At 45.8% G+C, this 27998-nt stretch overlaps 2 protein-coding genes across 5 annotated transcripts in view; one reads left to right on the forward strand and one right to left on the reverse strand.

Moving 5' to 3' along the window:
• The window catches only part of LSP1 (lymphocyte specific protein 1), a 51210-nt gene extending 33282 nt beyond the window's left edge, over nucleotides 1-17928 (forward strand). For 3 of the 4 annotated variants that reach the window (XM_062609355.1, XM_062609352.1, XM_062609354.1), the window contains 7 exons: nucleotides 680-805; nucleotides 3968-4011; nucleotides 4189-4270; nucleotides 4635-4775; nucleotides 5568-5648; nucleotides 6558-6672; nucleotides 16546-17928. In XM_062609355.1, coding sequence (XP_062465339.1) covers nucleotides 680-805; nucleotides 3968-4011; nucleotides 4189-4270; nucleotides 4635-4775; nucleotides 5568-5648; nucleotides 6558-6647 — 564 coding nt within the window. In that variant the 3' untranslated portion in view covers nucleotides 6648-6672; nucleotides 16546-17928. Of the gene's footprint in view, nucleotides 1-679; nucleotides 806-3967; nucleotides 4012-4188; nucleotides 4271-4634; nucleotides 4776-5567; nucleotides 5649-6557; nucleotides 6673-10106; nucleotides 10657-16545 lie in introns of those variants that run through there. The other variant, XM_062609353.1, reaches the window with a different exon arrangement.
• PRR33 (proline rich 33) lies at nucleotides 10629-27741 on the reverse strand. The gene is made up of 3 exons (XM_062609418.1): nucleotides 27631-27741; nucleotides 21805-21940; nucleotides 10629-12402 (listed from the first exon to the last, which is right to left on the reverse strand). The coding sequence occupies exons 2-3, from the start codon at nucleotides 21823-21825 to the stop codon at nucleotides 10756-10758; spliced, it is 1668 nt and encodes a 555-aa protein (XP_062465402.1). The 5' UTR covers nucleotides 21826-21940; nucleotides 27631-27741; the 3' UTR covers nucleotides 10629-10755.
• Between the last annotated feature and the right edge of the window lie 257 nt (nucleotides 27742-27998).

Genomic DNA, 27998 nt, shown 5'->3' on the forward strand with positions numbered 1-27998 from the left:
TCTTCAGAACTCAAGTCTAAATTTTACTACTTGTTTTTCCCTCCCTAGTCTTTGTTGCACCTTTGGAGCACTTTGTCTTGATGTATCACTAAATACTGCATTGCTCCCAGCTGAGGTTTTCTTTTTTGCCCTTCTGAGAGGGTGTAATTCCTGGTTAGTGAGAGAGACAAAGCTAGAGCTTGAGTGGTGTGCAAGTCCATTAGCAGTGTGCAAGTCCATTAGGGTGGCTGAGCTTCAAGTATATTTTGTTGTTGTAAATGAATTCATGGATTTTGACTTGTGGAGGCTAGTATGCTTTTGACATTTGAACTGTGTGGCTCTTTCTAGCCCTTCATTCTAAGGCCAGCTGCTCTGTCTCCTTGTGGCCTCTAAAAAAGAAATTCACATTTTGCTATCCCGAATAGTGGTAGAAAATCTTTGCTGATTGATGCAAGGACCTCTTTCCATATAAGTTTGGAACCCTGAATCTGCAAAATTTCTCAGACTTCCCTCTCTCTACGTGACACATGAGCTGCTTCCTGGATGCTTCAGAATTAGATAATGTGAGCTAAAGTTTCTTTGCTTCCGTGCTTGTTTAGTGTAAAGCAGGAAGCCTGTGAGAGAGGGGAAAAGTCACTTTTGTTGCATAGTAAGCAGTTTGACCAGCTCACTTTCTGGCTTGCTCATTTTCTGCAATCAGGAAAAGAAGAGAAGGAGAAATGAGGAAGAAGAAATGACACCAGAAAAACGCCAGAAAGCCCCAAGCCCTGCTAGCCTGGAAGAGGAGGAGCTGTGCCCTGACCACACTTTAGTCTGCTCCACTAAGGTTTGTGTTCCTGGGGCCTCATTAGGGGCATGACAGCTATTGCAACAGAGCACCTAACTAATGATGAGGAAAGAGGATCCAGGGCTTACTGCAATGTAGGGTGTGAATCCTGATATCCCACTCCCACTACAGGCTGGGACAAATCATGTAATCTGTTTCCCTCATCTTCCTTGGTTGTTAGCCTCCTCTCTTCTTGCTTGAGCTGTTGGAGATGTAACTGTCTCTGTGTATACTTTGCCAATCACCGTAAAAATCTAAAGCTCATTGAGGACTCCAGGGAATATTGTAATACTGAGAAAGATGTCTGTGCTTTCAGCTTGTGCATTTGGTCAAAAACTACATGTGAACTTAATCAGAAAACTAAGTTTCCCTTCCCCCAAAAATACCCCAAACCAAAGCACTGGAATTTCCCGGTCTTACTTAGAATAAAATCAGAAAGCATGACTTAAGTTTTCTTAAGCTGAGATTCCGGATCTGTGAAGCATAGAGTCCTTCCCAATGACATCTCTCTGCACTGATGCTCTTGCAAAGCTTCCATTTTTAACACTACCTGAATTGCATCTCATGACTTCTGTTGCATTTACTACAAATCCTCAATTCTATGTTTGTCCTTTTAAAATGCAATAGATACAGATTAAGTGGTTTCTGTAGTGAATGGCTTTTTGTCTTTGTAAGCCCTAAGCTTGTTGATTGTATCAATGAGGGAAATAGTGAGGAGCCTGTGTAGCCTGCTAATCTCCTGTTGGTATCTTTGCTTTCTTACATTTAATCTGTGCTATTTGCTTCTTGGTCAAAATTTCCTAGCTGGAGGGAGTGATTGTATGAGCACTCCCTCTTGCAAAAGTAAACAGATTGTAAGAAGAAGGTTTCATCATCTACAACCATCAGATTCTTGTTTATGGAGAAGCCTTTTTAAAGTCAAATAAAAGGAGAGAAGGGGTGGGTTTGGATGCAGGCCATGTGCTAATGTTAGGTCTGAAAAATGGGGTGGGGTGGTCAAAACACATCCCTGGAGTGGGGCTGGTGGGGAAATGTGTGAAACACTTCCAACAGCTTTTATATGCTGAAAGCTTTGTCATTACAACCCCAAAATGTACATAGTTTCCTTAGCTCACCTGCTGCTGCTAGGATCAGCCCTGAGGAAGGTTTAGAAATATAGTCTCTGTTTTATAATGGTGATGTCAAAGCTCACCAGTACACAAAGCCTAATGTAAAGCAGTGCAGGAAAAATATGAGCTTGGGATCGTTCCAAAGGAAGGAGGATCTTTACACCCCAGCTGGGAGGGCTTTATGTGAACACAAAGAATTAGACATGTAGACCACCAAGGAGGTGTTTTGGTACAGGATCGCTCAGCATAAACACTGCTTGTAGTAGAAAGATGAGAGCATTTGCCGTGGGTGGTGGAGGCCAGGTACACATCTGAGGCAGGCAGCTCTTCAGGGTTCAGAGGACCAGTGTGGCCTGGGGGCAGAAATAGATGTGGGATCGCAGGGGTGAAGCACTGTACCAGCCCCATTTTGTCCCTTCTTGTGAATTCTGAGTTTTAAGGTTGGCTGAGTGAGCAACTGTGGTCTCTTCTGACCTCCAGAAAGTGCTTTGGACCGGAGAAATGCATGACTCTCACTGCAAGGAATTGCCCTATGGGGCATGGGGAGGTGGTCTCCAAATAGCTTAGGAAAAGTTTGTTCACACCTAGAGTGTTGTGCTGAGATCTGCTGTCACCTACAGCCTTTCCTAGACCCTTCTATATAACCTGATGCTCATTTATGACATTTTGGAAGCACCTGTGGGTGGTTTGCACCTGCACAGCATCTCTCTGTTGGCAGGGCTGGCAAGGCTTCTTCCTACTGATATCTCATTGACTTGTGGTTGAACAGCTGAGACATAGGCAGGGATCTACCAGGTTCCCCTTTTGGATGCTGTTATGTCCCATGAGGGGCCAGCCTGCCCATCAATGTCCCAGAGGAATGAGCAACCCAATCTCTGGACTCATGGCTCAGAGACAAGCATAATTCTCATGGCACAAAGCAAAGTAGTAACCTAGCAGCAGGCAGACAGCCTGCCCAGCAGAAAAAGCTGGGTGGTGGGATGGATATCTTGCTGCTGTGCTGGGACCCTGCAGAGTGATGACTCTTAATGCATTTCTGTTAGCCAGGGTTGCACTGTTTGATGGTTGTGCTCATCTCTAATGGGCCCTGTGCTCTTGGGCATGGCTGTTAAATGTATGTTCTCTGTGACACTGTTTTGTCTTCTGCTGAGGTAAAATTTAGTGCTGGCATCCTGAAAGCATCTTAAAATGAGCACCGAGGGCTACTTTCTATCTGCTGGTAGGTGATGTTTCCCATGGCACAGCCAGCAGTTATACAGGGAGAGAAGGCTCCTTGTTACATGGCTGCTACTCCTTGGCTCTGTAGGAGGTGATGTTGACAAAGAGCCCCCTCTTAACTTGAAAGTGATTTTTCTCACTGTATTCTTGTTTTGGGGGGCATTCAAAAGTTATGAAGTTTAGCCGAAAACATTTCAGCTTTCCTTTACTTGGTGGTTAGGAGGTGTTTGCCTTCCTTTGCTTTGGCCAAAGAGTTCTTGCACAGGGGCCTCTTATGCAAAACTCACTTTCCCTATGGCTTGACCTGAAGGGCTTCTTTGCAGGTGGCTTCATGTGCTGACTTGCCCTGTGTGCTTCTTTGGTGTGGATAAGTCAATGTAACTCATACCTGTGCTGCTCTCAAGCTTGGCTACTCTTCTACAGACTTAGCCGGCAGTATCTCTAGTTTTTCCCCCTTGTCTTTCCACACTTGCTACGTTCTCTGTTGTGTCTGTCTAGGAAACCAAGTGTTGAGAAAGATGCCTGGCCCTTGGGCAGAGGGAGTAGAGAAAATGGTCTTGGTTGCTGTTTCAGCTGTCAGTCAAGCTGCATGTTGTTGTTTTGCACCTGAAACTGTGTGGGATTCTGCTCACCTGCCTGGGAAGGGAGAAGGAAAGGGGATGACAGTGTCTTCCAACCAGTGTGGGGACATGGAATTGAGTGAGGCGTTTCTAACAAAACCTGGGTGAAGAGTTAGAGCAGAGAAATGATTGAATTATGGTCAGTGGAGGTGACTTACATCCATCTGAGGTCCACAGACAAAAGTAATGTCTTTGTCTTTTCTCTCCCACTTCAGCTCACAGACAGAACTGAGTCGCTGAATCGCTCAATAAAGAAAAGGTATTTCTAGGGTTGACCTCAGGGTAAAGCAGGGCCCTTCCTGCAAGTGGAGCATGCTGAAGGGTCCCCCCTCCTGGGTAGGGCAGGAGTGAGAGGCTGCCTGTGGCCCTCGAAGTCCTCCCTTTCCTTGAGGCCCTGGGGGATCACCTTAATACTCTTCTCTCTTCTGCTTTCCAGTAACAGCATAAAGAAGAGTCAGCCTCCCCTCCCTGTGTCGAAGATCGATGACAGGCTGGAGCAGTACACACAGGCTATTGAGGTGGGTTGCTGCGTTGTCTCTTCCTCGCTCTCCAAGGAGCCCTCTCTGCTAGGCATTGATTTCCCACTGTGCCTCTTAGTCTTACTGTCTCGGGGGTGACAACTGAACAGTCTCGCCTTAGATGGGAGCAGCCCTTTCTCCAGTCTCTATCTCCTTCCACAGCATAAAGGAGGTTTCTTTGGTGAGCTGTCCTATCCCAGTTTCTGCATGTTCCCTGCTTAAAGGGTGGGAGCATGTGGCAGGAGCTAGCAAGACCCTGTAAGTTTTCTTTTACAATCCCTTATCCCTGAGGACCTCCAGTTACAGGGGTGGGGAAAGAAAACACACACTCCCTGATGGTGGTCTCTCTTCATTTACGTTCCAGACATCCACAAAGGCTCCAAAACCTGTTCGACAACCCATTCTTGACCTTCCCACCACGAGCATGATGGTAGCCAGCACAAAAAGCCTCTGGGAGACTGGAGAGGTCACAGCTCAGTCTGCCATGAAGCCCTTGCCCTGTAAGGTACGGCACATACAGGACTTGTGTTGCTTGTGTAGAGGAAGAGGGACTGGCCTCTGGGCACAATATGCATTACACTTGTGTTAGCTTGCTGTTGTTGGTACCAGCTTTAAAGTTATCTGTGTTAGAGATCAAATTTTCTCCTTCAGGGTGCAAGGCGTCATACCTCAGAGCTTTGCTTCACCTGTGCTAGGATACCAAATTGTTCCTTGGTAGTACACCTAGGAAAGCCTCTATGATGCTAGTTGAGGTTCTGTTTAGAACTAGGAATCAAATCAGCTGGTGGGGAGAATGCATATGTCTTCTTCAGGGGCTAGGACTGAGCTCCAGTTGTTGAGCACAAAGTTGCATCTTGTACCAAGATGATAAATCTTGTAAACTTGAAAAAGGCAGAGAGTATAACACATTGCTCTCTTAATTTCACTTTCTGGTCATTCTGAGTGAGGTTGATTCTGTAACCCACTGGTTGCAAATCTGTGTTTATGTGAGCAAAATTCCTTCCACATAAAAAAAGGCTTGATGTTAGCATGTTTTAAATACTTAATGAACTTAAGAAAATAAACATCTTGGATCTCTGATCCAGGCTTTTGTTGAAGAGAGTGAGAGAGAGGAAAACATAGGGTATACTGGGAATATGAGGAAGTTTTCATAGTCATGGGTTTTACCTGCAGTTGTCATAGGCCAGATGATGTGATATTATAAATAAAGTCAAACATATGGGTTTGAAAGATATATGAACAAAGGCATGTTCAGCAGTATTAGCAGAGAATACTAATAAGAACATAATTTTCTCAGGATATTGTGGCTGGAGATATTGTGAGTAAAAGAAGCCTTTGGGAACAGAAGGGCAATCCCAAACTGGAGACCAATACCAAGGTGAGTTAGCATCTGTATGAGTATGAAAGTACTTGATCTCTTGTGAAAAAGAATAGAGCTCTTGACTGGGTTGGAAGTGTTGAGAAGATGGTGGTGTTCTGTAGGTACGCAACTGCATTGATAGATACAAGCAGTACCTATCAGTGCCATTGCTTACCTTAAAAGCTTGTCCCAACAGTGAGCAGCTATTGCTTCAGCCCTAGTGAAAATGGGGGCAAAACCCATTTTATAACTAATAATACTGAGGGATCTCTTGAATAACATGTTGCTCTTGGCCCATGCGTTGGAAGCCCCAGCCTTCTAGGCTCAAATTGAACTGCATATGTGAGTTACTTTGTTCTTGTTATAGCTTTTGATCTTGAGAGTAAAAAAGCCATGCAAAATAAAGTGGAAGTGAATCTAAAACAGCGTCAACACTTGCAGATGAATCTGATGTTTTGTGCCTACAGTATGTCTGTGGGAATGCCTTTTAAAATGCAGCAAGCAGCTGCTGTTCAAACTCTCCAGGCTGGGAGAGGCAGATCTAAGTATCTTGCCTGTTCCTGCGTCAGTATGCTGCCAGTATGTGGTATATGAAACTAGCTTTTTGCATGGGTGAAATCAGCTCTGTTTTGGGAGGTCTCAGTTTTAGATGAGCCCTCCCTCATGATGCCTTGCATTGCATCTTCCCTTTGCTAATACACATCCTGTGCTTGCTGTGTTACCTTATGCCTATAAAAAGTGGTGGTTGGTCTGTGCAAGGAGTTTACGTGGAAGGGCAGGAAGGGAGTACAGAGTAGACTGTCTCAAAGTCCTGTGGGATTACAGACAACCATATCACATGCTCCTCTGACTTCAGTTATTTAATCTTGCCTGCCTATTTGAGAGAGAAAATTGTTGACTTTGGCTCTTTCTTTCTCTCCTGTTCAGTCCACTCCTTCTGGCAAAAAGTATAAATTCATTGCAACAGGCCATGGCCAGTACAAGAAGGTGTTGATAGACGATGCTGCAGAGAAATAGCATGCCTGGAGAACTCATTAACCAGGTAGGTGGGGTATGACCTTGCACTGCCTTACAAGCTCCTGGTACTGTTCTGGCAGGGCGCTGGGGCTATTTCTGCCAGCTACGCTTTAGGTGAGTTGGAAGGTACTACATGGTAACAGCTGGAGCCTTGCTTCTGGGCAGGTGCCTGACTTTGTGAGCTGGGAAGGAGCGGGTACACAGTAGGGGTTTGTTTTGGTCTCTGACTTTCTGATGCTGCTAGGAAGCTTGATATCCGAGTTAATCTGCAGAGTAAATCCCTTAGCTACTGCTGGTTGGGTGAAGATGCGCTTGCCTTTGCTAGTTCAAAGGAACAGTCTCTATCTGCTGTCTTTTCTTATACTCCCTTATGATGCAAGGATAAGTAGGTAGCTGAAGGTCATTCTGGCTAAGCATGGGATCTGATACAGTTCTGAAATTCAGATGCTTCTGGGGTCCAATTCCCAGATTTACTGAATTAATCAGGGGAAGGGAAGAACTCTTAATGATTTCAATAACCTCTTAGAACCAGTCCGTAATAGGGTTGTAGTGGGGAGGACATGGACATCTGCTGTGCTGGGTAGACCAACAAAGCAGAAAGGATTGTCCTCTGATATGAAGCAAGGGGGAAAGCAGAGCTGGGTTGCTGTTTTTGTGCCCTCTTGAAACAGTCTTTGGATCTCATGCTCATATTGTGTTTATTTTAATAGATATCCTGGTGTTATCTTGAGTGGATGATAGCAGAGGGTTGCAGCAATAAGGAGGAATGTTGTACAGGGCTGTGATAACTAGTTGGATCCAACTGGGCAGCATCTGGCACAGTGAGAGGAGAGGAAGTTGTTGGGGGTAAAAACAAGCTCATTCTCATTTTTTCTGCTATAAAAAAGAAGCTTTATTTTGTAGCCAAGCTTATAAATAGCTCTGTCTACTACAAACCACCTTTTGTTTCTGAATTCTTCTGAGAGCCATGTTCCTTTTTTTTCTTCCCCCTTTCCTTCCTTCAAGAAGCTGGCTTCTGAGTGCAGCACATTTTGTCTGTTGTTTGATTTATTTAGGCTTTTTCCCCTTTTGTGGTGCCCATTTAGAGCAGGAGGTCTCTTAAATGCCACTTTGAGATGGGCAGCAGTACAAACCCAAGCCTGGCCAAAGCTATGTTTTTAGATGTAAAGGAGGAGCCTACAGGACTTACAGCCTCAACTTGATTCTCTGCCTGTAGCTTTCAGAAACTTATTTTAAGGTCTTCTTTTTGATCAGTCTTTTTCCTGAGGTCTGTTTTGATGCACCAGGTGGGATCCTGCTGAGCTTCAGTTCTTTATAGCAAATAGGCATTGCTAGAATGTCAGCAGGTTTAATTTGCCGTACCTGAGCTCCTGCAGGCAGTTCAAAGGCAAGTGACCTTGGCTCTGCCCTTTTTCTAGCATCCTTTCTTGAAAGGCTATTGACTGTCATGGGCTGTCCTTTTGGATTCACCCAGCACTCCAAATAGCCGTGGCAGAACACTGCCATGTAAGGATTTTTGATTCTGAATAGCAAAATGACTGCAATAGCTGAAGGATATTGGCTCATTTCTTGGGTTTTTAGCTGTTTTGTGTGCTGTGAGGTCCCAGCTCCTTTCCAGCCCCCTTTAACTACGTTCATCCTGCCAGATCCCTTTGTGATTGCCTTTATGCTCTCAAACCCTTCTGCCTCACCCTCATGTCACTCAACACCACCTTACCAGCTTTCTAGTTGCTTGAGCACAGGTACAGTTTTTCCTCCTCCCCTCTCTTCATGAGCTGCAAGATCTCTGAACAGGCTGCAGGTTTTCTCTACGTGGCAATTTGGTCTCTCAGCAGCTGCCTGAGGCAGTTTGACATTGAAAACAACCAAACTCTGTGCCCAGTGGCATTCCCCTTCCCTTGCTCAGCATGGCAACTTGGTCTGGGACGTGCTGCAATGAGTCCCAGTGCAGAGCTGCTGGTGGAAGTCTTTTGTCTCCAGGTATCTGTTCTCTCTTCTGTGATGCTCTCATGCCAGGGTCTGTCTCTGCAGGACTTGCCATGCCTGCCCTATGCCCCTGCCCTTCACTCCTGGGACAAAAGGACTAACCCATGCAGGCAGATCTGCCTTCTCTGCTTCACACTGTGGGAGCTGCTCCCCTCACTAGCCAGTCTCCATCCCTATGCAGTAGGGATGGATTGTGGATGCAGCCTGGTGGGAAGCCCAGCAGATGCAAAACATAAGCCTTATGTGAGAATCCCTGTTTTGTTCTGCGTGGTTGTCCTCACTACAGGACAAAGTGAATTAAAGCAGAACTGGTTCTGAAACCATCTTCTCTGGCTGGATTCACTTAGTCTCCCAAGGGTAATCAATATTAGCTGTTCTGCCTCATGCTGGTGCTGTGATCTTGTAAATGCAAACTCTCGTGCATAGGTATCCATCTAGCTGTGCTACACGAAAGTGCTATTTTATCACTGTGTGTAAGGTCATCTTTGTCTGCATTAGGTATTCTACATGTTTTATGCTGCACTCTTTTTGATTTTGTATTGCTGCTGTCTCTATAGCCTTCTCTTGCAGCATGCTGAATTATCCTGCAGAGGCTTACCTGGGATCCGCTCATGATGACTGGTGCATTTCCAACCTACCTCTTTTCAGTTTTTTCTTGGAAAACTGGGATGTTGAAGTCCAAAATTTAGATACTTGCTTTATTCTTCCTTCTCTTTTATTTTCTTGGAATAGGGAAGGAATTGCAAACCAGAATAAGACCAGCAAAGTGAAAACCTCAGTGAAGGTTTGATAACTGAGCTCTTCTTACAGCATAAACCAAAATTGGAAGACTTCAAAGAAGAATAAGTGACTCTTGGTTTTGTTTCTAAGTCTGTTTGAAGTTGGGCTTGGGGAAATTTTTGGTCAGCTCCATATCCTCTGCAAATGAAGAGAATGTAAAGAGCTGTGTATCAAGTTTCCTATTTGGACTAAACATAGCAATTCTATATTAGCTGTGTAGGAACATCCCAGCATATGACAGAGTTCCTTGTGAAATAGAAATAGCTGATCTCCAGCTTTCATGCTCATAAGCCTGCTGCCAATGAAGATGCAAAGGGTAACTGTAATGAAGGAAAGCACAGTTGTCTCCTGTGGATGGGCAGAGTTGGGGATTTTGTTTTAAATAGCCTTTTTCTCAGGACATTAGGCACCAGTAAGTACACAACTATCATGATGTTACCGCTGAAAACAAGACTACATGTGGTTAGCAGAATTCCTCAAAACAGCACCTTGTTAAATACATATTTGGATACCCACATGCTGATGGAGGCTCTTGTTGGTTATCATGGAAAAACTGATCCCCAGCTATACTTTAAAAGCATGGTCAAATAAATAGTAAAACTTGATTATTGCAATAAAATTGTTGTTCTGTGCACTACCATTTAGCAGACTGAGCAAGGCAGACATCAAATGATGATGTCCATTCTTTTTTAGGCAGGGGAACCACTATGTGAGAGTGGGATGGATATCTTATGGAGTCCCTTGTCAGTGCCTGCGGTGGAAGGATGAGTTTCCACCTTGTTTTCAGTGCATGGTGTGGGGTGCAGTTTCAGTCATGAAGATAGAGATGCGTATATTCTTGGAGTTCAGTTTCTAAGATTCCCTAGAGGAGATGTGGAGTGACATAGATTCCTTCATATTGTCCTATCTACAGCTGCTTCTCTTTCTAGAATTTATCTTGGTCTTAAATAAACACAACAAAATAAATTCAAATTTCATCATCCTCCTCTAAATTGGGCTTTTTCTACAGGCAATTTGTCCTCTTCACTGTGTGCCTCCCTTCTCTTCCCTGTGCTATTGCATACAGTGGTTGTTGCTTGCTCTTTTTAGAACAAGTGCATGTGTATGTTTGTTTTCCTGGCTCATGACTTGTGGATGTAGTATGTCATGCATTTAAGTTTATATACACATGGAGAGTAATCCTTAAACCCACAGCATGAGGCTGCTGGCTTGAAGGGATTTTATTTAATTTTATTTTTTCCTGATGCTTGGCTCTGGGCTGTAAACCTTAGTCATAGGTGTTCTCTTGCTTGGTGCCGTGTAAGAACCTCCAGAGATGTGGGCCTGTTGAAGCAGCCTGGCTTCAGTTGGCTGACCATCCTGATGCTGTTCTGTTAAAGATCTCGATGTGCTCCTCAACCGCTTTGGGTCTAAACCGGCTCACCTCAAAAGCGGTGGTGATCTTTGTCATGGGTTTGGTAGCCAGTTCCCTCAGTTTTCGGGCATCAAAACGTGGCTTGTGTAGAAGGATGGGTAAACGGCGGGGAAGAAATAAGCTTTCCTCCTTTCGCAGCTTCTTCTCTTCTGCTTGCTGTTTCCTCTCCTTGTTGACTGTCATCTGGTATAAAATAGCATCCCACATTCTTGTGGCCTTCGATTTAAACAGCCTGCAGTCTTGTGTGATTGCTTGAGAGCTGTTCTCCTCCTTCTCCTTGCTCCCTTCCTCCTGTCCCAACTTTTCTGGCTCAGACTCTGGGAAGCTGGGTGCTTCTGGCTGCACCATTAAGTGCTTCCTGAGGCGATGCCAGCCACTGGCAGTAGCTCCAGGAGGCCTTGCTTCTTCTATTGGTGATAGTGTTGGCTCATCTTTGAGGGGAGGGCTGGTGTTTGGCAAGCTGGGGGTCAACTGAGGTTGAATGACATGTTCTGCTTTGGTGTCTGTGGAGGTGGCACTGGTACTGTCAGCTTGTTCTGGGGTTTCTGTTGCTGGGTGTGCTTGCATGCAGGGAGCACTGGGTGTGGATAGTTTTTGGATGTCCTGGTCTTGCTTGGGTAATTTGGGTGCTGTCTCTGATCCAGATATTTCAGTGTCACTTCCATGGGTCATAGGCTTATCAGTGTGACCACTGGCAATGCTGGGCTTGGGTGAAGGGGTCTTGATGGAATCTTCAGTAAGAGCAGGCCTAGGAGCTTGCTTAGGTGGCTCTGCCTCTGCAGCAGAAAGGAGGGGATGCTCCAGTGCAGTAGACGTGGCCTTGCTGTCATTGAGCAGGGTGGGTATCTGCCCTGGGTATGGTTGAGAGCAACTTGCTTCAGGTGCTGGTGAAGAAGGCCTTTTGTCTTCATGGCTGGTGGTTCCTTGGGTCGGATTTGATGTGGCTGTCTTAGCTCTGGGTGGCTTGACACTGTGGAAATAAGTGTGCACCTTGGTGATGTAGGTAACCTCTGGTGCCCTTTCTTTACTGGGTGTACTGGTAGGAGGAGGCTGGGGGAAAATAGATATCTGAGGGTCATGTAGAGAGGGGAGGTGGGTATTTGTGCCCTCAGGCTGTTGTGGAGTCTCAGGAGCTTCTGGCTTGTGTAGCAGGGGCATGGCTGGCGAGTTTGTGAGAATGAGGTGTTCGGCAATGCGCCTCTGCTCAGTGACCTTCAGCGTGAAAGGCTTGCTCTTTCGGAAAGGGGAGGGGATGCGGTGAATGGTGGGCTTGATGGAGAGTCGGGCTGGGAGGCTGGTGGAGGCAGGCATGATGGTTTTGAGGGTCTCTGCTGGGGGAGCGCTCTCATTGTGCTCTAGGTCAGAGCTGGCCTCATTCACGGGCGAGAGGCTGGACCGAAAGGACTTGGCTTGCTCTGAAGCTCGGATAGCGTTCTTCTTGGCTGCCTTCTTCAGCAGCCTCTGGAGCTGCAGGTTGTCCTTACTGGGCTTTGGTAAGGTGGGAGGGGGAGAAAGGTGGTGGTGAATGGGAGCAGGCTGGATGGAGGATGATACTGTTATCAGCATTGGCATCCCCTGAAAGAAAACAAAAATCTTAGAGTTGACATGGGCTTACTGCTGGGCTAGATCTGAAATATTCATACATAAGGCCTCCTTTTCCTCTCTCCAAAAGCTATGAGTATAGAGTCAGAATTGTGGAAGAAAAGCATCCATCTTGGTTTCCTTAATCTCCTAAGGAGCCCTCATCCAGTCTTGAGGGTAGTGTGGGATATAGATGGGGGATGTGGTAGTGTGGATGTGGATGCAGATATAGAGATGTAGTGAGGGAAGCAGTATTACTGAATCTGTAGCCCTCTCTCTCCTGGTGTTAGAGCAAAATCCAGTGAGAGCTCCTTGGGACCCCAGACATTTGTGTCTTGGCAACTCCTAATGCAATTTAGAAGGAACTGTCAAGAGAAACAGAGCAGGTCTGAAATTCTGAAGCTTTAAAACATTCTCCAGAGGCATAAATTAATACCATTTCATGGCTTTTAAAATTCCCATTATTAATACTCTGATACAATGTAATGTACAACATAAGTCATAAACTACATGTGTCATTTGAATCAAAGTCAACACTGGCCTTGATTAATTTCAGCTGGCCTAAAGACATCCCTGTGAAATGCAGGGCTTTAAAAAGCTGTGATTATCTGGTGAGTTAGTGCTTTGTCACAAAGCTAACTCTGATTGTAATTTCCTTGTTGCACCAAGCACAGTGGCAATCTTCTCCTCCTGCACTCAATTTAAAACCTAGTTTTCCCTTTCCGCTGGGGAGCATTGCCACTGTCCTGCCTGTATCACTCATTCTTCAGTGAAACAGAAATGGGTTGTGGTCTGAGTCAGGTCTTATCCCCAGTAGCAATTGCAGCTGGACAACCTTTAGCCAACACTCTGCTGCTCCTGGGGAGATGCACAACTGCTCTCTGTTGTTAACTTGCCACCAAATCCTTTCCGGTGAGCACCAATCAGATTACCTGCATAGTGGAGCTAAGGGTCTGTGTTGGGGATAGGAAGATGAAACTAGTCTCTCTTCTCCTCTTTCTCTTCCTGAACAGGGCTGGGGAGCACCAAACACTCAGCCTCTGACCTGCAATGATTCTTTGGCAGCCTACCAAAGAAAATCTGACTACCCTGGTTCTCACTCAGCACGGAGTTGCTGACTTTTGCTGTGAAACTAGGCATAAATCACTGAGCCCCTTAGTCCCCTATGCTGGATGCAAGTGAGCATCCCAAAACAATGAAGAAGTGGAATGATGTCTGGGTTGCCCAGAGGAACTACTGGCTCTGCTTGTTTCCTGGTGGCTCCCAAGCTGCTCTGGCTAGTGTGGGTGTGTAGCATACCTGCTCTGCAGAAAACTATCCAGAATATAACTCTCAAAAGTGCAGAACAGCTTTTTGTGCTTGACTGCTCAGTGTTGCTTTTGGGCTTGCAGTGCTGCTGTCAGCACTGGGCTGGGAAGCTGATCTGTACTGAACAAGCAGTTGGTATATCTGACAAGACTGATTTGTGGATGGGCATGAAAAGATGACTGCTATTAAACAACAACAAAACTCCAAACAACCAAAAAATCCCCAAAATTACCACCCCACAAAAAACTAAACCAACTCCAACAAATGCAGCAGCAAATGAAAGGACTGAAGAGGTGGCATTTAGGGCACAAAGCCTTCAAGATGAAGCTTTCACCGTGGTGGATGAGCTGTGATCCATAGCATAGGCTGTGATGGGCTGGACGTAGGAAGCTTCTAGCAAGTAGTGCACTTCTACCAACAGATTTCTGAAGTACAAGGAAGACACAGACCTGTTGGAGCAGGTCCAGAGGAGGGCCACAAAAATGATTGGAGTTGATGGAGCGCCTCTCCTATGAGGAGAGGCTGAGAGAGCTGGGGTTGTTCAACCTGAACAAGAGAAGGCTCCAGGGAGATCTTATTGTGGCCTTTCAGTACTTAAAACTTTTCTTATAAGAAATTTGGGATAGACTTTTTAGTAGGGCCTGTTGTGATAGGAAAAGGGGTAATGGTTTTAAATTAAAAGAGGGTGGATTCAGACTGGATATAGGGAAGAAATTCTTTACAATGAGGGTGATGAAACACTCCAACAGGTTGCCGGGATAGGTTGTAGAAGCCCCATCCCTGGAGACATTCAAGGTCAGTCTGGATGGGGCTCTGCGCAACCACATCTAGTTGAAGACGTCCCTGCTCATTGCAGGAGGGTTGGGCCAGATGGCCTTTAAAGGTCCCTTCCATCACAAACTATTTTGTGATTCTAGGATTTATTTTGGCTACAGGCATGAGAATCCTCCTGTTGTTTTGGTGAGGGGGCTCGGAGGGGATTTATGCCAGTTGGGGGTGACAACTGTTGGGCATTCCCAGTGGCTTATCAGCATCATGCCTTAGGCACAAGGCTGGGATTAGGACTTGCTCTATTCCAGGAGCTACTCTTAGAAACAAGTCTGCACTAGCCTGAAATAAAGGCTGAGAGCCCATTCCTTTATCATATACCTGTTCTCCCTAGCCTTGTGGATATTCTAGGTTCTTCTGGGTCAGAAAGTCAGAATGCCTCAGTTGGAGAGGTGCATACTTGCTTTTGTGAATCACTGCTGTGGTTCAGATTGTATAGGAATTGGTAATCGCTTGTGTGATTTTTATCTGCTGCGAGGTGAGCTAGGATGTACATCTGTTAGGGTTGATTGTGAGCTGATTTCATCTGCTCCCGTTTAATGTGGTCCTGTGGACAGCCTGTCCTACAAGATGAGCTGTGGTCTAGCAGCACTGGTAAACCAAAATTACAAGGTTGATTTGCATCAGGCTTGTGCTGGGATAAAAAGGCAGGATAGCGAACTTCCCAAATACTGATGACCTGTTTGAGTGTTTTCTATGGACTGCTGTACCCCACAAAAAGGCATCTGCCTGTATAGGCCATAGCAGGATTTTGCCTGGGATTTGCTGCAGACTGCCAGATGTTACTGAGGAGGCCATGGGGGTTCTTGGAGTAAGAAGTTTAGATATAATCTGCATGCACTAGGAAGGGTTTCCCTCTGTTCCCAAAGTTCAAGGCTGCTTTATGCCCTACAGCCTCAGATTTTTGGTGTCTTACAATAGTGCTCTTAATCAATTTTGCTACTATCTCAGCATCTCATCTGACTTGAAACCTGCTGTTCTGTGGCCCTGGAGATCTTGTGGGTGGTAACTTCCATGGCATGTGACTGTGCTGGCATATTTGTGTTTGATTAGTGAGGGAGACAGATGTTAAAAACAGAAAAAAAGGAAATCAGCTTTTAATTTATTTGCCTTCTCTGTCATGCTTGGCTTTGTTTGAGTCTCCTTCAGAGCTTTGTGCTCAGGAGAAATTCTGCAATGAGCAAGACTTGTGAGCATCTTCCCCCTTGCTGAATAATGAAGCAAAAGCAAAGGGACAGACAGACTTGCTTTATTGCCCTTGGAAAGGCCAGAGCTGAAAATCCAGGGGAAATTGAATGGGAACTCTGGTGTGTATGTGATAAGCTGGAAGGAAATTGAGCTAGAAGCTGAGTTAAGAAGCTTTCAAAGGGTTAAGCTTCCCTGCTACTGGTTGAATGCCTGGTGGTGGAGGGGAGGTCACCCACCTTTGGAGCCCAACTGTTCTCCTGAGGTCCACTCTCTTTGCATCAACCCAAAAGCAGGAATGGTGGGGAGGGTGTAGCATGGGGGAGTCATTTATCACATGATGGAAAAGTCATTTGCACGTGAAGCCCCTCGGCTGTACCAGCTGTTATGCGTGGAGCAGATGGAGAGCTGCAGGAACCCGATACTGCTGCAGATGGTCCCAAGAAGCGAGCTATGGCTGCTGGGGGCTGCAGGAGCATGCTGTCCATGTCAGTGGCTTTGTCAGGCTTGGAAGGAAACCTGCTCATCTCCTTCTTGGGAGGAGGTGGGTGGGTAGGAGCATGTTCCTCCTTCTGCCTGGGCAGCTGTGACCTCTGCCCGGTGTGCAGCCCTCAGCATCTACTCTGCCATGGGCACGTGGCATGGTTGGCTGTCCTGCAGTGCTGAAGCTTTATGGGATGTTTCACAGGGCTCTGTTAAATGGGTGGAACAAAACCACCTGTAATTGCTGTCAAGATGCAGCCTCTGTACAGCCCAGGGTATGGCTGGTTGCAGGCCAAATGGTATGAATAAACCTGTTGATTTCTTGTCTTTCAGCTGAGCTTGGTCCTGGCTCGATGCAACTCTCAATGCCACTATTTCCTCTGCTCCATAGAAGATAATTGAAGAATGTTTCTCTTCTGCCTGATGCCAGCCTGCTTTGGTACAGCCTGACTGCTCTCAGGTTATGAGTAATACCCCATGCTGCCTCTGGATGGATGGAAGGAACTAGATCAGCTGGAAAAACCTACCCCTGTTATAACCTTCAATGTGACTCTGGCATTTTTTTCTTTTTCCATTTTTTTTTTTTTTTTTTTTTTTCAATCTGGCTCTGCTATGGAGATGGGAGCCTGTGCTCTGCTCCCTCTCTTCCATCCAAGTCTGGAAGAGGGGGATCTGTTGAGCTGTCAGGGATTTTGCTATGTGATGAAGAACTTCTACCTTTGTGGTTCTTGGTGGTTGGTGGTGGGAGAGATGGAGCTCAACAGAAACCTAGCAAAAGAATCAGTGTTTGGAAGGAAGGCAGTGGGCATATCCGGAGCAAGAGGCGACTGTGAGGACCACTTATCACCATGTTGGTGCCAGCTGTGGGTAAAGTCTTCCCCTGTTTACAATGCAGCCTCTGTCCTTCTACAACATCTGCTTTGAGGGATTTCCATCTACTGGATTCTGTGTACATCAAATCACATTCAACTTAGTCCTGTTTTTTAGTCTATTTCCCAGATCATCCTTTAATCGCAGTTATATACCCATGGCAAAATGTTCCTGCCACTTTTCAGTCTTGACAGTGTCAATAGCAGCTTTGTTTCAAATAGCTGCTGCCTTCCTCTCCCTAACATGGATTGGAAGTCTCCTTTCACAGGTAAGGAGTGCTGGCTGCTGGTATTACGTCCCTTCTCTGTGAAAGATATTTGTTTGTTCCTAACCTGCAGGCTCCAGTGCCAGTGACTGAAACACTTTTTCTGAATGGCAGTGGTGGTGGGTATGTTGACAGTTCACCCTCAGTGCTCCTGAAGGAGGACAGGATAACTGGGAAACAGCGGCTGTTCTTATACTGAAAGCTGCCTCAGTGAAAGGGCATCCTAGTGATTTGTTTGGGGAGGTCAGAGCTTGCTGTGAACATGGGGAAACTAAGCCCCTAAAGAGTGTTGCTCTGGCCTTGGGCCTGAGGTCTGTAAATCAGCTCCTAGGGCTGTTTCTGAACTCTCCCATGTCTTCATATGTCATAGTGTTAGCATGACCCATCCCCTCTTTATATTCTTAGTTCCTACCCTTTTCTCATGTCAACATAATTTTGCAACTTGTTTCTGCTTTCCTGGAGGGAGGACAGCTTCTCTCTCTCCTGCATCAGTGTGCTTTCTGCCTCCATTTACTGCATCCTGGATTGGTTTCTTTTTTCGTTTTGTAAGCATTTAATAAAATTTGAGGAAGATGTTGTAATGATGGCAACTCTGAGTTTATTGATATAGGAGTTCCCTCAGCAAAGCTGTTTTCCAAGATCTTGCAAACCTCTGCTTGAGTGGAAAGTGGAGAAGAAGAAACATCAGACTGAGTGACAACAAGCAAAGGAGCTTAACATATGCAGGAAAGGGGCTCGTTGTGTGCCTGTCCCATTTAGGAAATCCTTGTCATCTTGCTTCATTCTTCATTGTTACTGGGGTAATTGACTGTAAAATGGGGATGCGTGGTGTTTGGGTGAGAGATGGAGCAGCATGCAGAACACCACCCGTGGAGTGATCAGATAAATGAAGCACAGAGCCTATCTCTTCAGCTAATGGACCTGAGAACATCACAAGATTCAACCAAAAGCACTGGTAATGTTAAATGTTTAAAAAAAAAAATATTGAAAAAATCCTCTATAGCCTGCTTATACAGTTTAGATGAGATCAATATAGCTGTCTGTGCAGGAACCCAGCACTCTAATGAGCTGGCTATCCTATTTGGAACCATCTAATGAAGAAACCTTTCCATGGAGGTGACCTTGCAAGTAATAACATTTCTATGGTGCAGAGATAGAAAATAGTTTCTGCTGCCCTTACCTACACTTTCTTAAACTGTTAGGACGAGGAAAGTTCTCAGATACCACTTCTTACTGTCATCTTGCTTTATTGGTACCCTTGTCCCCTTCATTCTCTGCTTCAGGTCCTGGAGGTAAGAATGCAAGGAGCATGTTCCTCAGAGAGCACTGAGGAGTGTGGACAACATCTGGGCCCATCTTCCTCATTTCAGCTGTTCCTCCTTTCAGCCCTTTCTCTGCCATGCTGGGGTTTTCAAGTGAGGCATGCTAATGGGGTGTACGGAGGTGTTCTGATTTAATGCAAAAGCAATGATACTGTGCCCTTGCATGCATGCAAATTGGTTGCACCAATTTGTTTGCAGCTCTATTCTGCAGTTTGCTGATGGAAAGCATGGTCAGAAATTTGACCTGTTACTATTCCTGTTCCCTGCTTGGAGAGTGCAGAAGGAGCCCCAGAGGCTGCTTGTGTGGGATTCCCTCCCTGAGGAGGGTTAATTTTCAGGGCATGTTTTCCTCACTTAAAGCCCACTTGGACCTAGGTGCGGTTTCAACTGAAACAACTGCATAACTCGGGTTCTGGTTACAGCACAGAAGTGAGCAGGTTATGTGGGAGGCCAGAGTGCTCTAGTAGTGCTGAGGAGCCAGGGAAAGGCCTGCTTTGGAGCACGTGTGTGTAGCTCTTTATGAGGTACCTGTTTCTGCCAGAGGAAGTTTTCCCACAGTTAAATTAACTGTATGGTTTGCTGTTTCTCCTCATAAAGTAACGTGGTGTGCATTCAGTGATGGGAGTGGCAGTGCGGTTACCAGAATGGTGAAAGACACCCACAGAAAGAGATGCTGCAGCCCAGGTGTTCTGGATGTGCATCTTGGGCAATGCTAATTGGGGATGAAAGCTCATTTCTTCCCTCAGCAGCAAGCACTGGGCATTGTGGCTGATTTTATTGCTCATGTCAGAAGAAAATGTCTTGAAATGTATCTGTGAAATGTGTCTGCTCATCTCCTGCTAAAATGAGAAGTTCCTGCTGGTGAATTCACTGTGAAGAAACCAGTGTGTGGTAGCGAAGTTATGCTGCAATCTTTGCAAAGTCAAGTCTGCTTCCAGCTCTCCTGTGCATCTCTATGTGTTGCTGGGACCTTCATACTCCTAGGGATGGGAAGAGTGCTCTGGGGCTCATCTTGCTCATGTGAGTAAAGCAGAGCAGGGTGTTCTGTCTATAACAATTACTGGTCTGGTTTTATTGAGTAGCTGACTGCTCCGTATCTTTCCTACATTCATATTGTATTTTTTTCAGCATTGGCATCTCTTAGGCTTTTGTTATGATACCTTAGCTCTATCTTTTCCTGGGACTGTTTTATTTTGAGTGTAGGGAGGACAAATTGAGGCATTAAGTGAGTCTTTCTTGCAGGATTAAGCTTATCCTCAAAGCCTGGTGGAGAAGAGTGATGCTTTCTTGGCCCCTGTATCTGTTGGCTGCCAATCTGTTTTCTGTGCTGCCATCCTATCCCAGATTACTATCCCCTTTGCAGGTCAGTGGTGCTCAAAGAAAGGGGTGGAGCCCCTGTGTGGGCTGTCAGCGTTCTGACCTTGAGGCATACCCCAAGGTGTTGCCTCATTCCAATTTCTCTTTCACTGTTCTGCTTGTTTAGATTGTGCAGAAGGGGATGCCCTTTTGTACAGCACCTAGTTTTAAATCTGTTGGGAGCTACAGTAGTCATGAAATGTGCTGTGCTTGTATTCTGTACCAGGTTTCATGGCTGCTTTTTTTTCCAGCAAAGTTTGACAGATGATTCTACATGAGCATATATGAGATGGGATTGAAAAACATGGTCCACAACCATTGCAATGCCTGTTTCCTGCAGACCATAAACTAGCATTGTTTAAACTTGGGGAAAGCTTAGCTGATGCAAACCTCAAGTTTGTTATGTCTTAATATAGCATTTCTTCTGCTTCAAGATTAGGGGCTAAACTTCATCTGGTTCTTTTTCTGGATATAAAATAATTATAGGCTCCCTTTTACGGCCATCCTTATGTGTATGTGCTGGCTAATTAACAAATCTACTCAACCCTTGCTTGCAGCTCTGCACTGGGTCTCCAGTGAGGTGGTGTACACAGGAGCCTGGAGTTCCCAAATAACTTTGTTCCTTGAAATGTGTCTGCAGTTCCTGCTCTTTGCGGGAAAGGTCAGACTCTGAGAAACCTGGGGCTGGATGTCAGAGCTTCCCCTCCTGCCACCACCACCTTAGGGAAGGAAAATAAACCAGCGCAAAGAGCGGGGTGTCTATAAATAATGAGGTGGCAGCTGATGTGCTGCTGAACATGGCTCTGAGGTTAGTCTGTTGGTAACTCTTGCCAGCTCAACACTCCTTCCCTAATGCGGTGTGGTATACAAGTGTGTATATTTATATATATTTTAAAGCAGGTAAAGAATGGATCTGACAGTGACAAGAAGTGCAATGAGAGCCAGCATTTGCTTCAGAAACAGTGGACCCATTGCAAGGATCCTGATAATGGTAAATAGACCACAGGCATTTCCATGTGATTTTTGCATTTGTTCCTCTGAGGGTACTAGTTGCAGTGGAGCAATTTGATTTAGATGAAAGTTTTAGAAAGGTGTTTAATCTCTTCAGGATAACTCTAAGTAATAGTGGTTTAACAATGCTAAAGACACGTACTCTTCATCCTTCAAATAAAGAGAAAAAATGTGTCATGGGCTGAGGGCTTCTAAGAATGATTAGAAGAATAGGGGGAGGTTGAAGCAAAATATGGGGGAAAATATCATTGGGATTAATATGAGCAAGCACTTTAAAACATGAAAGCAGCAAACTGCAAGTGTAATTACTGAATCAGAGGTGCTTTGTTGGGTAGGTAGTCCTTCCCCAAGGTTATGGAGAGGCTGTGTGGCTGCTGTGAGCCCCTTGGCTGATCTCCTGCCTCACCCACCTCATTTGGGGAGCAGCCCAAAACCGCGGCTGTGATAGGGTCCTGACCCCTATCCTGCTGTTCAGACTTTGTCCTCTCTGTCAGACTGTCATCCATTTAGGTGTAAATCGCCTGAGGATGAGACACAGGCTGTGTCTTGAATGGTCCAGCCTGATTCCTTATCTTCAGAGACCTATCTAGGCTAGATCTAGGGTGTCCAAGGAGGATCTTCTGAATCCCATAGTGGTTGTGCCTTAGATGTCTAAAGCACATGGAGCAAGCACATCTCCCAGAGTGAATAATTAAATGATGCAGCATTTGGCTACGACAAAAATCAGGAATCAATATTAACTGAAGAAAGATGAAATTCAGTACTTACTGATGTGTAATTTGTTTCCATCTGCAATCACTTGCATGTTGGGTACCGCATGTTACTTGGTTCGGTTTACAAGATTAACAGGTCATTGCTTCTTGGAGATCATTTTGGGTGCTGTTTTCATGTGATTTTTGGAGCCCTGTAGGTAAGTTCAAAGCATCAGATGGAAAAAGAGTATTTACAGTAGGCAGTAGGTAAGAGGTTTCTCAAAAACTAATGAAACTAATTCTTTTGAAAGCATGAAAAATTCCATCACCTAAAATTAGCATGAAGAAGAGCTATCGAGTAACACCACTGCATGCTCCCAACTTGGGCCCTGCAAAGTTCGGCATCTAAAGTACCGGAGAGGTGAAGGGCAGATAATGGTGATGTTGCCAGGACAGATACTTTATCAGAGGCACTCCAGGCAATGAAACGAGTTGGAGGCTTTTCAAGTTTGCTGGTCAGATTTGCTGTTTTGCAAAAGTCAGGGTTGCAAAATGCGATTTTTGGAGCTGTACTTTGATTGTTACTGTCCCTAGAGAGGAAGAGTGCAAACTCTGGCTCTGTTTCTGGTTCCTCTTGGTGAGGGATGTACTGTAAGAGCAGGGTGCCCGCATGGCAAATGCTGTGCTGGGAGCAAGAGGGGGTTTGGAGTTGATTGGTTTGGTGAGTTTGGTTGGGGGTCTGTGTGCGGTTTGACTTGACGATCAGGGCTGAGGCTGCTGAAGTGAGGTAAGGGATGGCCTCAATACCTGCCTTTGCCCTGGCTGAATGTGTGAGCTGCCCAAATGCCAGCAGTTATTTATCATCTATTAGCCCTGGGGTGTTTCATCCCCTGTTCCAGCTGTCATCCCAGTTTGGGCTTTGCTTTTTCACAGCCTTTCAGGAGCCTTTGTAGTGTGGGTGCCAAGGCAGCGGGTAGGTTAAACATGGTTGCAGGGAGATGGGGGCATGCCAGAGCAGTTTCTTTGGAAGTCTACAAAGTAGCTTTACACCTAGGTTAAGCTTGGACTGTTCCATCTGGCTTTTGAAATGCTGGTGAGCTGTGACAGAAAGCCAAATCTGAAGGCAAATTCTTGCTTCTTTTCCAGGACTGTCCTGCTAAGCCTTGTGTCTTGCTGACCCTGTGTGCTAATGTACCTCTAATCTGACTTTGAGTCACTCTGTGGATCAAGGTAGCAAAGCCTTTCCCCCATCCGTCAGAGTTGTGGCCCATCTGATGAGGCCAGTTCTCATGGAAGGGATGCAGATGCTGTTATTTCTGGGTTGGTACTGGGAGGTGAGCTCTCCATTTTCTTTCTCCTGCAAATGGAGAGCTCTTTCTCTGGCAGAGCGTGGCATGATTTGGGATCATGCCAGGCTCTGCAAGGCTTGGACAATGCCAACCTATGGAAGGATTGGAGGGCAGGTGCTCCATCCTTCATGCAAATACCCTAATGCAATCAATTCCTCTGTTGGATGACTTCAACATCTCAAAACTGCCATTGTCGTTTAGCAGCACTAGTGACTTTGTGTGTCTCCAACAGTGAAAGTGTTGCTGGGGAAAAAAAGCCCAGATAATCACAACCAGAGCCAAACCAACTGGAAACTTAGAATAAACCATTATGAATAAGAAAATTTCAACAGGATTTAAAAATGCCCAAGAACATGTTGTACCCTGCTCTGCTGCTGTCACCACCAAAACCACACCAGCCTAATGAGTTTATTTGCAGCACACACTGTATGAATGACATACGAGGCTGGGTTATGTCTGCATCTGATGCTGAAGCAGGAGGTGTTCAGATCCCTCAGATTTCTTATGTAAAGACGTAGAGTTTCTGGTCTTACAGTCTAAGAGGAGATAAGAAGGGGCACATTCTTCTACCAACCAAGTTTCTCAGAAGGGAAGACACATTAGAATCCTCCATGGAAAATTTGATTGACTCCCTCCAGATGCAAAGAGGAGGAGAGCAGTATCAGGTAGGTGGATGGAGGCATGCATAGGTAATTTGGTCATTAATAAGAGTAAGCTTGTTTGTTGCCCTTTATTCTCCCATTTATGCCCCTGAACATTTTGAAATATCAAGGAGCCACCATCAACAGAAGTTACTGTCACCCTGACGTTTCCCAGCCTCACTCCAGGATTCAGGTTGGTGAATCCCCAACCTGGTGGATGCTTGCTTGCCCCTGTATCTGAGTGGCTGCTGCAAGAGGTTCATCACTCTGCATCACAAGGATGGCATCAGGTGTCTTCTATCTAGGGGAGGAAGAGACAAATTTGAGGACTGAGATCCTGAGCCCAAATGCTAAACAAGGGTATTGGAGGAGCCAGAGAGGAAGCAGTCTTTGCTCAGTCCTTTTCAGTTGTGTTTCAGTTTCCTTAGGATCCTGTCATCACCAGTAAAATGGCAGTGGTGTGCTGATACTTAAATAGAGAAGGTGATTTTAAATTTTAAGGCTATTCTGTTCTCTGCTTGACTGGCTGCATAAAACAGTTCACTGGGTTTTACCCAGAAACAGAAATTAATTATATATATATTCTGCCTTTTCTCTTGTACTTACTTAGTCACTATCTGATCTGCCTTCTTATTGGCAGGTTTTTCAATAAGTTGGAAAGAGGGCTTCAGTGAACGTAGGCCATCTACTTTAACCTTGAACTGCTGATTAAACCCCACTGCAGAATCCTTTTCTCTGGGGTGCAATAAAGAGAAGAAAGGAGAGAAGTGGATGAGAATTTACTTTTCCTTCCTAAATGACTTTTGTGATTACCATTTCCCACCTGTCCTGAATCATGGTAAAAGGTTTATAATTGAGTGTCACAAAACAGAAAAACACATCCCCACTCTTCTCCAGTCAGCTTAATCAACACGTTTTCCTGGCTAACTTCAAGTGTTTCAGTGCTGATGTCTGTGTAAGTGGATGTCAAAACCAAAATAGCTGTATCATGCAAAAATATCAAAAGATGTTTTGAAAGCACTCAAATATGACAGGGAGGATAAAAGAAACAGGCTTTGTGGGTGATAGAACAACTCAAGTAAAACCTATTTCTCTTACAACAAATTCACTTTGGATAATGTAACTATTTTTGGATGACAGAAAATGTCAGTGGAAGTTCCTCTGTAGCTCAAGCATGGAGATATAAGTGCAGAGTCATGGGTGGGTTTGGGTGAGGAAGGACCTTGGGAGGTTCTCTGGCCCAACTCCGAGGCTAAAGCAGGACCTGCTTCGGTATGAGGCTGGTTTGCTCAGTGGAGGTCAGTAGCTGGTGAATAAGGGATATGTACTGTTTCATTGCAGGAGTTAGGTATCTCTTGGGTTGTGAAAGAGCACCTGTTTTATGGGAAGGACATAGATGATTTTATTTACAAACTCTATAGTCTTTAATGAATGTGAAGCCACAGATGATTTCAGACTTCCAGAGCTGCAGAGGTTTTCAGATGCAGTTTTCCAACACTTCTTTTAGTTTGCTAGCTGAGTGTTGTAGGAGCAATGATCCATGGAAATACTACCTAGTGTGCAGGGGGGGGGGGGGGGATATCAAAAAAAACAACCAAAAATACAAGCATTTGGCCAAAGTGCCCATCTTTATGCAATCCATAAAGTTATCACGGCTAATGTGTGTGCACTGCATTTAAAGTCTTGATGCCCTGAGTGTACTAGCTGCTGCAATAGGTCAGCCAAAAGCCAGAAAAGATAAGCAGAGCTGACTGCAGCTCCCCTGCAAGTGGTCCTGCTATGCCATATATTCCTGTGGCCCATCTCAAATGACCAGTCTGGGTGCTCCTACCTATCATAAAGAAATGTGATACTGGTCTGTGTTACCTAGTGGAAACTTCTGTAGATCCCTGCCCAGCCTCTAGTTGCTATTCAAGGAGGAACACTGGTTTGCTGTATCCTCTCCCAGGCAGAGATGCTGTCACTGTAAAAACATGCCAGGTTCTGGCTTGATGTCAGCACGTGGATGGACTTTATGCAGTTTGAGACCCTGGTTCATGTGTGTGACCTGATTGCATGCTCCTTTTGGCTTGCATGCTGTCTCCTAACCTGGCAGCTGGTGAGAGTGGCTTCTCCAAAGACAGGTGCTCACTGCACCCTCATATAACAAAATCTGATAGTTTTTGGTAGAAATGTGTCTACAGATGGGATCATCTCTCTCATGTGGTCCATGCTATCAGTAGGAAGCATGAGGTGTAGCTGTTGGTTTGCTTGCTCTCAAGGCTTGTGTGGCTGTGCTGCAGCAGCTCAGAGGGCAGCCCAAGTACACATTGCTGCTGATGAAGGGAGAAGAGATGATTTCAAGACGGCAAAATATATATCCCAGAGCAGGACAATCTACAGTAAAGTGAGGCAGAGCTGATGATGAAAATGGTGCAGGCTGTGAATAAAACTGCTGTGCAGTGGCATCAAGAGATGAAATAAGGACTAGATGTAAGGTATGTGTGAGAAGCATGGGGTATGCTGCGAAGGTGTGAAACAAATATTGAAGAGGATTATAGTTGTGTGCTGAAGTGGATAGAGAGACCCACAAAGGGAAGGAAGGGCAATGAGGAATGAACCTCAGTTGTGAACTAGATGACAGTAGAGCAAACAGAGGATGTGAGCGTCAGATAAACAATCTGTCCAGAGGGATGAGCATCAGATAAATACCTGAGGGATGGAGCAGATACCTTCAGTCCTATGCAAAGAGGGAACTGGATCATGCTGGGACCGGAAACAAGATGCAAGACACTGACACGAGTGCTTTGACAGGTAGCCTATAGGATGCACAGACATCCTTTGAGACAGTATGAAGTAATGGGCTATGCTTCCAAGGGGTGGTGATGGGAAAGACAGAGCATGGATATCATGCGTAATGAATGTTGTGTGGAGCAGTTGTCCAGCATGTCCAGATCAGGAACTGAGCTGAGTGTATAGGAACTAAAGAAGATGCTGCAGACAGTAATGTTTGCATCTCATCTATTTGAAAATAGAGCTGCAGCAGGTAGAAACCTCTGGTTACCTCTAGTAGCTTGCATCAGCATCACATTTGTCAAGATGCCTAGAGGGGAATTTGAGTGATGTGGAGTGCCACTGGTGCACAAACAGTACTACTCTGGCAGAGGCTGTGCAACCCTTCAAGATGCTCACATTGCTCCTGCCAACTGACTGGCAGCAAATGGGCCAGACAGAACCACGGGAGTGTTCAGCCTCATATCTGCTGAGAACCACCCTGCTCTAAGCCAGGGCTTCACGTGCACTTGCACACACATGCTTTCCTGTTAACTAATCAGTGGGGTTAATCAACCCCATCCTTGGTGTAGAGACCTGAGTCATGAGGCCCTGTCAGTCTATAACAGCAGGCAGGCAAAGGAGGCTGGTGAATGCCATTGCCAAATTGGGTCCACTGGGGACATAAAAGGAGAAACAGCTGGGGGACTCCCCTCCATACATCCCCACTCTGCAGCCAGTTTGGGCAAATGCAGTATTCCTTGGAGACATGTCCAGCTGGTGGAGTGTCTGAGGAAAACTAGCCAATGGAAGGTGGCAGAAATGCTCGATGGTGCTGAGAACGCAGTGTGAAAGCTCGTTTGCTGTGTTAGTGCCTTTGAGGGACCTGGGGAGGGGGCATGGAGGCCGCCATACTTGGTCCGGCCATGTGTCCCCATGCAGGTGCCATTCTCCAAAGCAGTGTGGGGTGCTCACCCCAGCTCCCCCACCCAGCAAACTCCCAGCCAAAGGCAGGGGTCTGAGGATGCATGGTCCCCCTCTCACCCAACGAGTAACAAAAGCATTGCCTGGAGCTGGATTGCAGGGGGGAAGCGAGGGGGTAAGGTCCCTGACAGCTGGAGAATAGAAGCTGGAGAGGGGGTTTTTGCTCATGCACATTACCTGGTGAATGGGAGGCTGCAGCTCCTGCTCCACAGCTTTAAAACTTGTCTACATCCTCAGCTGGGGACCCTTTCTTGCAAGCAGCAGGGAAAGAGAGGGCAGGAATCAATCTGTGACCAAGGCCAAAAATAACCCCTGCCCTGCAGCTACCAAAGTTGTTCTCTGCTCCTACAGGCTGGGGGAATAGGGGTGCTGGAGTTGCCAGGGACATTGGAGGGCACGCTTTGCATCACCAGGGAACCCTGCCAAGGAAAGGCATGGGGAGCTGAAGCCTGAGAGGGGTAGTGAAATGGAAACCATGAGCCAGAGGGTTGTGCAAGGCAATGCAATCCTCTGCCGGCAGAGCCATGCAACTGTGGAGGGTGCTT

This window comes from Pezoporus occidentalis, unplaced genomic scaffold (genome assembly GCF_034315485.1).
Source record: "Pezoporus occidentalis ecotype Australia unplaced genomic scaffold, CSIRO_AGI_Poc_V1 ctg137, whole genome shotgun sequence".
In the NCBI taxonomy this organism is placed as follows: Eukaryota; Metazoa; Chordata; class Aves; order Psittaciformes; family Psittacidae; genus Pezoporus; species Pezoporus occidentalis.

Excerpts from the sequence above, each read along its gene's own strand:
- PRR33 (XM_062609418.1), bottom strand. The coding sequence starts at position 21,825 with ATGGAAACAAATTACACATCA. Across the intron at positions 12,403-21,804 it reads TGGAAACAAATTACACATCA|GGGATGCCAATGCTGATAAC; the intron begins GTAAGTACTGAA and ends GTTTTCTTTCAG.